The sequence below is a fragment of the Pipistrellus hanaki genome, assembly GCF_964339955.1.
Source record: "Pipistrellus hanaki genome assembly, chromosome: 1".
Taxonomy (NCBI): Eukaryota; Metazoa; Chordata; class Mammalia; order Chiroptera; family Vespertilionidae; genus Pipistrellus; species Pipistrellus hanaki.
Genome location: NC_140503.1, coordinates 183535408 through 183550310, shown reverse-complemented (window position 1 = coordinate 183550310; position 14903 = coordinate 183535408). Strand labels below are relative to the sequence as shown.

The window sequence follows — 14903 nt, the reverse complement described above, 5'->3', positions numbered from 1 at the left end:
GGGAGTACCTTCCTGCAGCTCCTGTGTGGATCCTTCTCCATCTCTCCCACTCCAAGGGCAAGCTAAAACAAGATGAGCAGGGGCTGTTGTGGTGAGTGGGCGATACGATGGGCCAGCCCTCTGGAAAGAGAGGGCAGCATTTCCAAAGGGGTGGCTTATAGGCTGTGCTTTGCAACCTCCCAGACGTGTCATCTGGGTACTAATTAAACCCTGCATTCATGCTCCTGAATCAGAATCTCCAGGGGAGGGGCCTGGGAGACTGTAATTAGCAAGGGGCCCCAGGACAAGTGGAATATACAATAGTTTGTTCAAGAACACAATTGGAATGAAATTTGAAGAAGATGGTGAAGGATGAGATCAGATGGTACAAAGGTTATCTATAGACTAGAGGCCTGGTGCGCGGGATTCATGCATTGGTGGGGTGTGTGACCTGTGGGAATTGGCCCGCTGTGGGAGCTCCGCTCATCCCTGTCAGCTGAGGCGGCTGTGGACCCGCCCTCTGAGTGGCTGCTCCCTGGTCCCACGTCTTCTGTGGAGCTGGAGCCCTCGCCTCTCCAGGGGACCCAGTCAGACCAACCAGGGACAATAGCTCTGAGAGGCAGCAGAGGAGGCCTCAGTCCCGCCGCGGCCATGAACCCACCTCCCAGTCTCCGGGGTCAGCTCCGTGAGCCCAGCGCAGTGGCACTATGTGGCCTGCGGGCATCCAGAGGAGGTGGCAGGGAGCAAGGAGGAGGATCCTGGGGCGAGGAAGTGATGATGGCAGCCTGGGTTCCTGCCTGTTGGCCCAGGGTTCGCAGCAGGAGCAGCTGGTCATCCTGGTCAGCCAAGCAACACTCACACTGTGGTAGCGCACTGACCACCAGGGGTCAGCTCCTGCGTTGAGTGTCTGCCCCCAGGTGGCCAGTGCACATCATAGCGACTGATCAACTGGTCATTCTGGTTGTTCTGCCATTTGGTGCTGGATTTTTATTTTTATTTTTTGGACTTTTATTATATAGTATATATATGACACTGAACTGAGCATTTACTTAGACTTGGGCAACTTTATTTAACTTGAAATCAATCTGTTAAACATTTGGACCTCAGACCAATTTACTGGGTTTCAGACCTTGACTTATTTATGACCTGAGGAATAGCCAAAGAGGAGAGTAGGAACGAGAGCATTGTTCATCTATAAGTGTGCCCATGACTCTTAATGTTCTTTTATTTTATTCATTAGCAAGCTGAGGCCCAGAGGTTAATGACATAGGTCAGAGATCTAATGAGTGATACACCTGCTATGTGAGCCTTGGTCTATAGAGCAGGGGGATTCGATTCTTCAGAATGGTGAGCAGAGTGCTCATTCACTCAATTAAAATAGGTGAAATAGGAAATACAGGATTAGGGGCAGGGACTACAGTGAAGAAGCTTCTGACATTTGTCACTATATGAAAATTTGTGTCCAACATCCTGTTGTTATTTTCTTTTTTAAGAAAATCTAATAATCAATATTTTATGCGAATTTATCTCCATTTTTAAATGTCCTGTATTAAAAACCATGTGTTTGCCAACATTGTGGTGCAAAATACATCATTAGATAGAATTTTGCTTAAGGGCTACTAGTTTGTAGCTTCAGATTAAATAATCTCTAAAGTTTAAGCTTTTATTTTTAATTTTTTAAAAAAAAATATATTTTATTGATTTTTTACAGAGAGGAAGGGAGAGAGATAGAGAGTTAGAAACATCGATGAGAGAGAGTCATCGATCAGCTGCCTCTTGCACACCCCCTACTGGGGATATGCCCGCAACCAAGGTACATGCCCTTGACCGGAATCGAACCCGGGACCTTTCAGTCCCCAAGCCGACGCTCTATCCATTGAGCCAAACCGGCCTCGGCTAAAGTTTAAGCTTTTAAATATCATGATTCTTGATGTGGTATGATTTATTCTGATTTGCTTTCCTTTCATATCATGAAAAAAAATTTCCTGATTACCGTAACATGACATGTTATTAATCATAGAACCTTCTCTAAGTACTGATATACTTTTAACTTTGCTGGGGCATGTGGGGAAAGATTAAAAGGCTACAGGCTCCTACTCCAGGCGATATGGTAAGTAAAGTGTTGTCTTCCCCTGAGCCTTCTAGTTCAAATGCTGTCTTTTCTCCATCACAGAGCCACATGCAATAGAGTCTTTCAAGAGTGTGGATAGCAACATATTAGTGAATCTTAAAACCAGTTCAGTGCATCTTGACCAGTATTAAAATGAGAGACAGAGAGAGAGACTGAAAGAGTTACTGTAGAATAGAAAATGCATGCGTTACAAGTAATAAGAATAAAAAATTGTTTTGTAGACTTTCTTTCAGCTATACACTGAGTGGCCAGATTATTATGATCTCTGAATGCATAATAATCTAGCCACTCAGTGTATATCCTATATGATAAAAGGCTAATATGTAAATTGTCCCCTCGATCAGGAGTTTGACCAGCAGGCAGGCTGGCCAACCGCCCGTGTCCCCTCCCTCTGGACAGGCTGGCCGGACTCCACACATGCACGAATTCATGCACCAGGCCTCATATATATATATATATATATATATATATATATATATATATATATATATATATATATATATATGAGGCCTGGTGCATGAATATATATATACACACACACTGAGTGGCCAGATTATTATGCATTCAGAGATCATAATAATGTAGCCACTCAGTGTGTATGTATGTTTATGTCTATGCTGCAGGTCCACCATAGAATATCATAGAATGTATTTCCCACTGGCTGGCCATTACCAAATTTAAAACCACTGAGCTGGCCGGGACCGGTTTGGCTCAGTGGATAGAGCGTCGGCCTGGGGACTGAAAGGTCCCGGGTTCGATTCCGGTCAAGGGCATGTACCTTGGTTGCGGGCGCATCCCCAGTAGGGGGTGTGCAAGAGGCAGCTGATCGATGATTCTCTCTCATCGATGTTTCTAGCTCTCTATCCCTTTCTCTTCCTCTCTGTGAAAAATCAATAAAATATATTAAAATAAACAAATAAATAAATAAATAAATAAATAAATAAATAAATAAAACCACTGAGCTGGAGTGACTAAGTAGATCCTTGGTCATTCCTGCTTAATATAAGATGGTTTAAATTCTAAGCTGGAAACCTGAAAGGATTTTTTCCCCACATGCTAGGTACCTGCATTCCTGGTCTTTTTTCTTCTATTCCTCTCAAGAACTAGCAACTTTTCTCTCTTGTGTAGATCAGTTCCTTGATCCGATCGTCACTTATTAGGAACAGAGTAGCAGTGGTGAAGGGAGGGAGAGTCATTACAGGATGACAAGCCACCAACCTGGGAAAGTAGGACAGAGACTCAGTGGCTGAGGGCGGATGCTGAAGAGGACGCTGAGCCTGGGGAAAGGAGAGGCAATCTCATGATAGACAGATCACCTAGTATAAGTTTAAGGACATTGAAAAGGTACACAGGAAAGCAGACCGAGGGAAACTTGGGCAATAAAATGTCTTCCAGTCATAGATTTGTCTCTTTGGAACTGAGTGAATGGGAAAAAATAAGGTTCTTGAGTATGTATGTGGAGTGAAAAGCTGATTATTTTTTATAAACCAGTGAGTATTTTTTCTAGTGTGAGGTTGTTAGTTAAATACACCACAAATTACCACAAGTTAGCATCACCTATGTCTCATATTTTTAAAAATATTTCTAAATTTGCATTCTCAAGAAATTGTATTGTGAAATTTAAAAATCTAGGTAGAATCTAGATTGTTGCATGAGATTGTGGACAATAGAGGAATATATACTACTCTGTCTTAATAAGAATTTACAGTAAGTGCTTACTTACTTGCTGAAGATACAGTAGTTGTGTGACTTGAAGCAAAAAGATGCATAACAAAACCACTTTTACCACAGGCTAATTGGTATAAACAAGAGTTAAGTTCCTATGGCATCTCATCAACATTATAACAATTGAACTGAATGTTATTGGAGGACCTGCTGTAATTACAAGTGAAAACTTTTCTTTCAAAGTTTCCAGAAATTATATAAATTGTACTGATTTCACCCTTCTAAAAAATTTGAGGTTTGTCATAATGGTCCCCTACTGTGCATGAGGTGAAATGCATAAAAAGCACTGAGTGCTTATATTAAATGTTTTACATTCTTACTGGTTTATTAATAAAGCCCAAGGTACTTCTGGGGGAGATTTATGAATGTGCTAATGAACTACCTTAACAACTCAAGCTGCGTTGGAGGTTAAGCCTTATAGGACATTTGGTCTTGTCCTAAACACACACTGAGTCATTGGGTCCATGTCAAAAGGTCCTTAATTCTGTAAACCAAAAGTAGAAATAAATGTTATGATCAATTAAAACCTTGGTATGTCTCCAAAGTGTGGACATTTTGGACAGGATCAAATATCAAGGACCATTTGGCCTGGACCAGATATGCTTCTAGATATTTCTGATGAGACCAAATTTCAAGGACCTTTGGCCTGGAGCAAATGTCTCCATGGATGTTTTGTGCAGAACCAAATATCTGCTAATCTAGGTGAGGAAGCTATTTTTTTTTTTTTTTTTTTTTAACTGAAGTGAAAAAAGCAGGCTTTTCAGATCACTTCAGAGGAACACTTTAAAAACATTATTCGAAAACATATTGAGAATTGTTTTGGCCAGTCAGTGTTTATTGTTTTAGCTCTCTCTGAACAAATATTTTAAAGAGCAACTGCAAAGAACAGAATTTGATAAAGATAGAACTCTTCCCCCCCCCCCTTATTTTTGATATGAGTATAAAACTGGTAAGACTGACTTTAAGAATATTTTCTCTCACAAATAATGGAGGCTATATACAGTTTGGGGCAAACCTACTTTTGCCTCCTGTTAGAAGATCACCCCATGAGAAGGAGTATCCTTTATTTACTAAAAACTTTTGGTTAAAATGGAGTTGCCAATATTGGTTTTACTTTCCCATTTATACCTTGAACCATTGGGTCATATATTTATTGGTATAGAAAAAAAATTTTTAGCTTTACTATCCTTATTATTCTTTAAGACTTTCCAGAAGCTTATGAGGAGTGTTTTAGTGGGCTTTTGTTTGTTTTGCCAGATCACCTACCCAACCTGGATCTCACCGCATTTTGGACATGACTGAGCCGGTTCAATGGGCCAGATACCACTGGCGGCGGCTGATGGGCGGTCCCAACAGGGAGGAGGATGAGAGGCCGTACAGCTATTCCTCGCTGCTTGCCTGCGGGAGCAAGTCCTCGCAGACCCCGAGACTGGCAGGAAGGCACCGGGTTGTTGTCCCCCACCTCCAGCCCTTCAAGGAGGAGTATGAAAAGTTCTCTGGGACCTACGTGAATAACCGAATACGAACGACAAAGTACACGCTTCTGAATTTTGTGCCAAGAAATTTATTTGAACAATTTCACAGGTACTTTTAGTTTTGGGGGAAATAACTTTGTTCTTATCATTCTAGAGGATATGAAAGATTTTTCACGTTCATAACATTGTATGTTACTTAGGCTGAGACTTTTGACGTGGTCTTTGGCGATTCTGGTAGGGTCTGTCGTGGAATGATGTCCACTTACATTCACATAGCACGTTATATAGTTGACAACGTGCTTTTTCTTGACCAGGGAAGACATTGTTATCCTCTTCGTATGGATCAGGAAACTAGGTTTGGCATTGTGATTAGCCAGTTCTTAGGTGAAACAATAAAATCTGGTTTAGTATCTATTGGCTCTCCCATATGAATTTAGGCACTGAAGGAAGTGCAAGTTTACATGGGGCCCCTTCCTGTGGATTTGGTCATTTGGCAAGTGAAGCAAGATGTGTATACAAACAGCGGAAAGAGAGAGTGGATGTGAAGAGAGTTAAAAAGGGCTGCCTAGTAGGATGGAAGCCTCAGAAAGAGAAAGAGAAAGGATGCTGATTGCCATGGCAGCAGAAGGGGAAGTGGCATTTGAACTGGATATAGGCAGAGGTGTCGGCACAGCACGTGTCCGCTGGAGGAAGGGGTGTGCCAAGCAGTCGCACAGAAGATTTTCTTGAGGCCTGGGAAGTCATACGTTCATACTAACACAATGAGAGGCAAACTAAAGGCAGAGAGATCATTCAGGAAGATACCGTGTATGTCCTGGCGAGTTGTAAGAGAGACCTGAACTTAGATCAATGAAAAGAAAGATAATCTGTTGCGGATACTATGGATTAGATATGGGGAATTAAGGAAAAAGATGGTGTGACCATGTTGAGCTGAGATGACCAAAAGGATTAACAGAAAAATTAAAGGCAGAAATAAAAAAAAGAAGCTTGGCTGGAAGATTATTTTGTTTTTATAAATGTTGAGTTTGAGATGTTAATGGGAGTACAGCGATTCTCAACAATCGATATTCATTCTCATCATTCTCTCTATATGTGTTCCACATGCATTCGTTGAATAGTGATGGGTTTAACGTATACATGTGGACTGGCTGGTGTGGCTCAGTTGGTGTGTATCTTCCCATGCACCAAGAGGTCACCAGTTCAGTTTCGGTTGGGGCACGTGCCTAGGTTGCAAGCTTGATCCCCAGTCTATTGCATGCCGATTTATATTTTTCTTTCATTGACGTTTCCCTGTCTCTCTCCTTCTCCTTTCCTCTCTAAAAATCAATAAAAGTATATTTTAACAAATAATAAAATAAAGTATACATGTGAATTGGTTAAATTAATCCCTTTAAGTGCTATGGGTGTTTCTGCCTTTTATGGGGTTTGCACTCTACTGCACTTTGAATAGTTCAGGGCCAGTGCTGGAGATTTGGGTGTAGTCCACATAAGTAGCCAAAGGATTTAAGGAAGAAAATTTTTCAGAGTAAAGGGAGTTGGAGGTTAGGAAGGAGAAATGTGAGTAGATTATTTTCAAAAGTTTAACAGGAAAAATATGTGATGAAAATTCAAGGGGCTATGCAGCATTGAGATTTTGTTTGTTTCTTTTAAGATAAAGAGCCACTTGAATTTACCTTGCAGGCCAGTGGAGGAGTTTTTAAGTATATAAAATGAGGAATGGAGGAAGTTCCTGAAAAAGTGGTTCTGAATAGCATCAAAGCAGAAATAAGAAGTTGGTCTCAAGGGGGAAAAACCTCTCAGGCTTTTCTACCAGTTTTGAGCCTTGTTTGATTGTAATGTTTGGCCATACCAATTGACTTCTGAAGGGTGGATGGCTGTATCATTTAAAAAAGTTATTTTTATAACCCACAACACTGAATTTCCTGTCAGTTTTTGAACTTTTGAAGATAAAATAGTATTTCCTATTATGCTTTATTCTAGAAGCCTACTGCATGAAAATTCATGCACTGGAGGGGGTTGTTCCTCAGCCTGGCCTGCCCCCTCTCACAGTTTGGGAGCCCTCAGGGGTGGGAGGTGACCCAGTGATCAGGAGAAGACAACACCCCCATCACACCTCTGCTGCGGCCACTGCTGGCAGTACAAACCTAGGCCAGCCCTGGTTACCTGAGCCTTGGGCGGCCCTGGGCGGCTGGGAAGCCGAAGGCGGGTTTAGCCGCACTGTGCGCCTGCCACATCCCCGGCGGAACTGAAAGGACTGGAAGACTTTGGCAAGGCTGAAGGGACTGGGCACCGCCATCTTGTGGCTATGGGCGCTGCCATCTTTGTGATGGTGTGACAGTCAATTTGCATATACCCTCTTTATTAGATAGGATCCTGAGTCACACGACTCAAGACTGCCAAACTCCAGTATTTACTGTTACATATTTAATAAATACTACCTCTCATTTATTAAAGTATCCCTTGTGCTAGATGTTTGCAGGAGTAATAAATTGTTGGTTCAGGTTTTTTATATTTTGCTAATCCTTTATTCTGAATCATCTAAAATCAGCTAATAAACACCTGTAAGAAAACACCCTGAGGTTTTTTTCTCCTCTTTTGCTTTAGGTGCTTATGTGATTTGTTTACAAACTCCTTGTGTGTGTTTCTTTGCAGAGCCGCCAATTTATATTTCCTATTTCTAGTCGTCCTGAACTGGGTGCCTTTGGTAGAGGCCTTCCAAAAGGAAATTACGATGCTGCCTCTGGTGGTGGTCCTTACCATCATCGCAATTAAAGATGGCTTGGAAGATTACCGAAAATACAAAATTGACAAGCAGATCAACAACTTATTAACCAAAGTTTACAGTAGGTAAGTGTAAACAGGACCTGTCCTGGGAATACACATGCATTATTTAGAAGCTTGAAAATTGTTACTTTTTCCCCCTCAGATGTGACCAGGACCCTGGTGGTGGTGGTGATGATATTTTCAACTAATATGTATTAGTGACTTTAATTCCTGTGTCATAGGAAAACAAAAGTCTATGAGATGTTGTCAATGCAGGACACAAGCCTCTATAACTTATAAGTGAAACTGAGAGAATAAAACTTAAAATCATCAGAAGGAAAGCAAGCAGATAGGTTTTCATCCTCGATGATACAGTTTGGGATTAGAAGAGGGTGGGGTATGAAAAATATGAATGAATATGGAGAACAAGATGGAATATGAAAAGAAGACAAGAGCTGTCTGGAGAAAAGGGATTCTGTAAAATGAAGGAAAATGTTCTTTGGGGGCACAAAAAAGGCTAATAAAACCTTCCCACTGCAGCAATAGTTTAGGACTGTGTTAACCAGTATTTTTATTAAATGGCTAGTGGCCCAGTGCACGAATTTGTGCACATTGAAAGGAAATTAATTAGAAGAAATATTTTAATATCGCTATTCACCCTTTCTCTATAATAGAAGTGTCAATCAAATTCACAATTGACAGTGACAGATGGAAACACATGCGTATGATTAGCGCCAGCAAGAGCTTTATATGTATCATGCTTGCGCAAGTCAACTTAGCCTTTTATAGCTATAGAATATACTTGCTTAATTAGACCTGCTTCCTGATTTAGCTAAACTTTTTCTAGCCCAGTGAAGCATACCAACTTCTCTCAGGTAATTGAAAGCAACATAGCAGTAAATATCAACATGAAGCAGATTATTATTGTAGATCACTCAGGGAGAACAAAGGGTAAACTATTTAACTGCAGCAGTGTTTAACTAAAGTCTGCACAATGAGAAAACCTGAAGTCATTTTCAAGGTCCACCATTTCTTCTTTTCAGTTGAGTCAAGTTTCTAAGCTTTCTAAATCTCCCATTTTCCAGCTCATGAAAAGACAATAGGATTCTACCGAGTCTCCTGTCTACTTACTCTAGGACTTCTGTGAGGATCAAATGAGATGAAGCAAGGGGAAATACTTCACAGACATTTGGTTGAAATGTAAAATGTTTCTACCTGGGTGTTCCTGGGCTGAAGAACCTGCAAGGAGGCTAGTTGCTAGGGAGAGGAAACCAGGCATTGCTACCTGATGTCATTACCCAGCACCCACAGCGATTGTTTCTGGGCTGGCCATGGGGTCTCGGCAGCAATGGCTGTGATTTGGTGGGCTTTCACTCTGGGGTGGTGGCGGGGCCTGTGTCCCACTTGGGAGAAGCCAAGAGTTGCTTTGTGGGCACTAGGTCTGCAGTGCCATTTCTTTGTAAATGGCCAGTAACCGTCCTGGCACCTCCTGTGTTAAGCATCTGCCCCCTGGTGGTCAGTGCGCATCATAGCAACAGGTCGGACAGTGGGAAGGACATTTGGTATAAATATATATCTATAAATAGACCTGTTAAAATGGTGGTATAATGATTTTTTTAATGTTGTATCTAGGTATTTGTTTCATTTCTTTTATATTTAATTACCCTTCCTTCCTGCCACATGGAAGCTCTCTGAGAGCAGATGTTGTGTCTTGTGTACTTCTGGATCCTTGACACCTTGACCACAGCGTAGATGTAGAAATCACTTCATGTACAAAAAAACCATCAAATAGTAATTTTAATTTTATTCCAGATTTATACTCAAACAACTTAATGGTTCAAAATCTCACAGGAAAAAAAAAAAAAAGAGAGATGAAAATGTGTTTTAGGAGCTAATAACTAAATTTTTAGGAAAAGTAAGTTGTGGAATTTGGGTTTTATAATTATGTGGCTTCCCTTTTAGCATTGAATAGATTAAAATTCACTCTAATACTTTAAACGTGCTTTAAATTGTACAGTGAAGCTTTAAAAACTATTGTTTTTAGCTAGATATTCTATTTAAACTTTTTTTTTTTTTTTTTTTTCAATTTTAGGAAAGAGAAAAAATACCTTGATCGCTGCTGGAAAGATGTTACTGTTGGGGACTTTATCCGCCTTTCCTGTAACGAGGTCATTCCTGCAGATATGGTCTTACTCTTTTCCACCGATCCAGATGGGATCTGTCATATTGAGACTTCTGGGCTTGACGGAGAGAGCAATTTAAAACAGAGGCAGGTGGTTCGGGGATACGCAGAGCAGGTAAATAACTTGTCGGCAGTTGGTGACATTAACTAATTTTCTTTTTAGAAAATGACTAAGCTTACTTTCACATGTATAGATAGAGAGATTTTAAACTTTATTTTTGCCATTAAAAAATACAATCCCAGAAGGCTTACTACAGCTCCGGTATCAGTGGACGTGCGCTATATTTTGTAGATAATAGGATATAATGACTTCGGAGTTGAAGCATTTCAGTTGGGCAATCATATATTATTTGGAACTGAGTTACAGGCACCTAGCAGAATTATTTTGATGTTGGGTGGTGGGCAGACAATGCAATATGCAGATCATGTATCATCGACTTGTATACTTGAAATCCATATAATTTTATTGACCAATGTCACCCCAATAAATTTAATTTTAAAAGAATTATTTTGCAATTTGGGAAATTACTTTGTAACAGAAATAATCACCTTCTCATTTATATTTCTTAAGCTTAGACCTTACGCTATTGGAGCTGGAGACATAAATAGATCATTGTTCCAAAAAACCTATAGTTACTTATTTACCAAGGCCTTTTAAGACTTTTGTAGCTTCTCATACCACAGAGCTCCTAGACCTTTCACGGGCTATGGTAAGGGAATCAAGAACATTGAAGTTATATTCATTAGCATGAATATAATGAGTCCCAACTCAGCTATTTAATTACTGTGGGATTTTAAGCAACTCACGGGCATACTTGATGCATCAGTTTCTTTATCTTAGGACGGAAATGATGTCTCCTTCAGAGCATTGCTGAGAGACTCAAGTGAAGTAATACACGTAAAAGCATTTTACAAAGTGCCTAAATAGCAGTTTTCTTTCCCTTTCTCTAGAAGCACTTGAGATGAAGTATTTTAAAATGTAATGAACCACTGTTGGGTCAGGTTTTCTTCATCTTATACTTGGAAGCCAGAAAATATGTTAACCAGAGAAATAAATACCTTTATCTTTAGTAAATTTCAACACCTGATGTCAGAACAGGCCCTTCTTTCAGCCTATGTATTTAGACCTCTGTGATCGATAGGCTGCTGAGCTTACTGTCATTGTCACCTTGGTAAGCATTCCTCTACCTGAGACATTGGTAAAAGTCTTGGAATTTTATTACATACCACTAAATATCTACATTGAGGGTGACGCTGGTTAATTAATCAGCACACTTTGGATTCAATTAAAGGTGAATTAAGGTTGAGCACTCTGACATTCCATGACCTCAATTCTAATCCTGGTTCTAAATTTTTTTTCTTGTTTTGAGACCTTTAGCCAATTACTGATCCTCTTTGTGTCTTGCTCTCTTCATCTATTAATTAGACCTAATTATAGTACCACTTGGGGCTAGGAAGAAGAAATTAACCAGTTAACTGCTATGATGTTTTGAATTTAATTAAAAAAGGTTCACTGCTTGTGTCTATAGACGCTTCTGGCATACAAATGGTTAATTAATATTTTTAGAGTGCATAACATAGATTCAGTGCATCAAAAGAACTGAACACTATTATTAGTAAATCAAACTACATGATCATAACTCACATTTTCCATATATATTAATATTTCACGAGCTGTATCAATAGCATTTTTTTGTTAGCCATGAAACCTCATAAAAATAAAATGAAAATGAGATAGGGTTGGCTTGGATTGTTCATAGTGAATCCATACCTATGTCTTTAAAGACACTTTGCTTATTTGCCCATTGGTTTTATAAAGTGTTCTAAAATTATTGTTTTCTCCATTAGAGTATTTTGTAAGATATTGATGTCTAGCTCATTTTTTAACTTTTCAATAAAATATACTGAGATCAAATGCATATGTGCTCAAAGTCTTCACATATACATTTACCATCAGAAAATATCTATATGGTTGAAAAACAACAGTGTTTTCATCTTTTCAGTGCCTTCTAGATAAGTGGTTACTATATGAGTAGAAGCTCTCTTCCTTAGAGTCCTGTATAGATTCCAGTATGTGATTTGGACATTCCTATTGCCTGTCTATGCCTATTAATGCTCTAGGACCGTTCGGATCCAATTTCTTAATTCATAATTATGCCGATGCTTTTCTTCATTTGGGCAATTTGTAATATAAACTTTGTGGCAAGGAAGCCTTTGTTTTACCTTAAGAAATGGTGAAGGGATAAACACTTAAATCTTCTTGTTCTATGATTTAAAAATATGTGTATAAATATATATTTTAGGACTCTGAAGTTGATCCTGAGAAATTCTCCAGTAGGATAGAATGTGAAAGTCCAAACAATGACCTCAACAGATTCCGAGGCTTCCTGTGAGTGATACATGGCTTACCTTTGTGGCTGTGAGTGGAATTGTGTGTTGCAATTATATTTAACTTGAGGTAAAACTTTATGTACTTATATCCAAGTTAAATCACTAGTGGTCAATATGTTTAGACAATTTATAAATTTGGTAAATATTTATCTACTAGAGGCCCGATGCGCAAAGATTCGTGCAAGAATGGGCCTTCCTTACCCTGGCTGCCGGCACTGCCTTTGCACCAGCCGGAGCCACCTTTTCGCTCTGGCCCAGAGCCGCCTTTCCACCTTCCCATGCTGCCCAGAGGCCCGGAGCAACTGGGGTGGTGCAGAATGCCTGCTTCGTCACCATGGCAACGATGCAAGCATCCTGTCCCGTCCCTGGCCGCTGGGCACCTGCATATGCAAATTAACCCACCATCTTTGTTGGGTTAATTTGCATACTCACGCCTGATTGGCTGGTGGGCATCGTGAAGGTATAGTCAATTTGCATCTTATTCTTTTATTAGTGAAGATGTATATTTTTAAAATAACAACAAAACCTTGTACTTAAGCTAATCCTAGAATCTCAGTGGTATAAGAATATCTTACTTAAGCTCCACATTAAGCCCACATTCTAGTTGTTTGGAAAGAGGTGTTTGGACAGAACTAACAGTTTAAGTGACATGATAGGTTGGTGTCCTGCAGTTAGAGGAGCACATGGACAGTCTGGTTGGCAAGAGTTAGCCAAGGATTTGGAAACACATCATTGGAAGAACAATGTCAACAGTGTTCACTCTGGAGGCTTCTTGTGGTTTCCATATCCCTTTTGCATGAGTAGCTAGAATTATTTTAGTTTCTTTATTTTTAAAAGGAGACAATTTGACCTACTTATTAGGGATAATCTTGTGAAAAAATGATAGAGTTCCCAACTCATTTTCTGAGACCAGAATTATCCTTATACCGTTACCCAGCTACCCAAATCAATCAAAGACATTTAAAGAAATATCACTATCCCACATTAACCATATATGCAAAAATTCTAACAAAATTATAGCAAATCACATCCAACAATATATAAAAAGGATAATACACATCATGACCAGGTTTTGCATTTGAAAATCAAACTATGTGATTCACCATATTAAGAAACATATTTAAAAGGGAAATCCCTGTGATCATTTCATAGATGTAGAAAAAGTACTTGACAAAATTTAACTTTTGTTCTTGCAAACTGGAAATAGGGCACTTATGAAAAACCTATAGATAGTATCATACTTAATGGTAATGGACTAAATGCTCTTTTCCTAAGATCAGGAACAAGAGATAGATATTCACTTAACCATTTTTTATTTTTTTTTCAAACTAGAACTGGAGATTTTAGCTAGTGCAGTCAGACAAAGAAAGAAAGAAAGAAAGAAAGAAAGAAAGAAAGAAAGGACATAAAATAATAAAGAAGTAAAACTTTTATTTACAGATGGTGTAATGGTCTTTGTAGAAAAGCTGATAAAAATCTATAAATAATAACTGGATTTAAGGATGTTATAGGAGACAAAAGCAATATAAAAACCTCAATTGTATTTCTGCATACTAGCAATGAGCAAATAGATATGGAATTTTAAAAATATAATGTACAATAGCAGCAGGAAAAATAAAATACTTAAGGATAAATTGGACAAGAGATGCAAAAGGCCACACAGTGAAGATTACTGAGCACTGCTGAGAGAAATTAAAGACCTGAATTTAAAGTAGAGACATACTCGTGCATTGACTCAATGTTTTCATGTCAGTTTGCCCCAAATTATTGTGTAGATTTTGTGGCTATAAAATAAAAATTCCAGCAGGTTTTTTTTAGACATTAACACGTTTATTCTAAACATTTATATGGAGATGCAAATTACCTATATGAATTAAAACAACTTTGAAAAAGAAGAAAGTTGAAGAGCTAACACCATCAGATTTCAAGATTTATTAAAAAGTTACAATAATCAGCCAAGACCGGTTTGGCTCAATGGATAGAGCGTCAGCTTGGGGACTGAAGGGTCCCGGGTTCGATTCCGGTCAAGGGCATGTACCTTGGTTGCGGGCATATCCCCAGTAGGGGGTGTGCAAGAGGCAGCTAATCAATGACTCTCTCTCATCGATGTTTCTAACTCTCTATCTCTCTCCCTTCCTCTCTGTACAAAATCAATAAAATATACCCGTATTTTCTGGCGTATAAGATGACCCCCTAATTTTACAGTTAAAACATAGGTTTAGGCCTATATTCGCTTTATAAGACTACCCCCCACTTG

At 39.2% G+C, this 14903-nt stretch overlaps 1 protein-coding gene across 4 annotated transcripts in view; it reads left to right on the top strand.

Moving 5' to 3' along the window:
* ATP10D (ATPase phospholipid transporting 10D (putative)) overlaps positions 1–14903 on the top strand; it is a 75019-nt gene that overhangs the window by 13839 nt on the left and 46277 nt on the right. For all 4 annotated transcript variants that reach the window (XR_014796411.1, XM_084899739.1, XM_084899737.1 and 1 more), the window contains 4 exons: positions 5093–5419; positions 7963–8157; positions 10166–10370; positions 12559–12644. Coding sequence is in view for 3 of the 4 variants with exons in the window: in XM_084899739.1 (XP_084755865.1) it covers positions 5130–5419; positions 7963–8157; positions 10166–10370; positions 12559–12644 (776 nt within the window). In the remaining variant the exon portion in view is untranslated. The remainder of the gene's footprint in view (positions 1–5092; positions 5420–7962; positions 8158–10165; positions 10371–12558; positions 12645–14903) is intronic.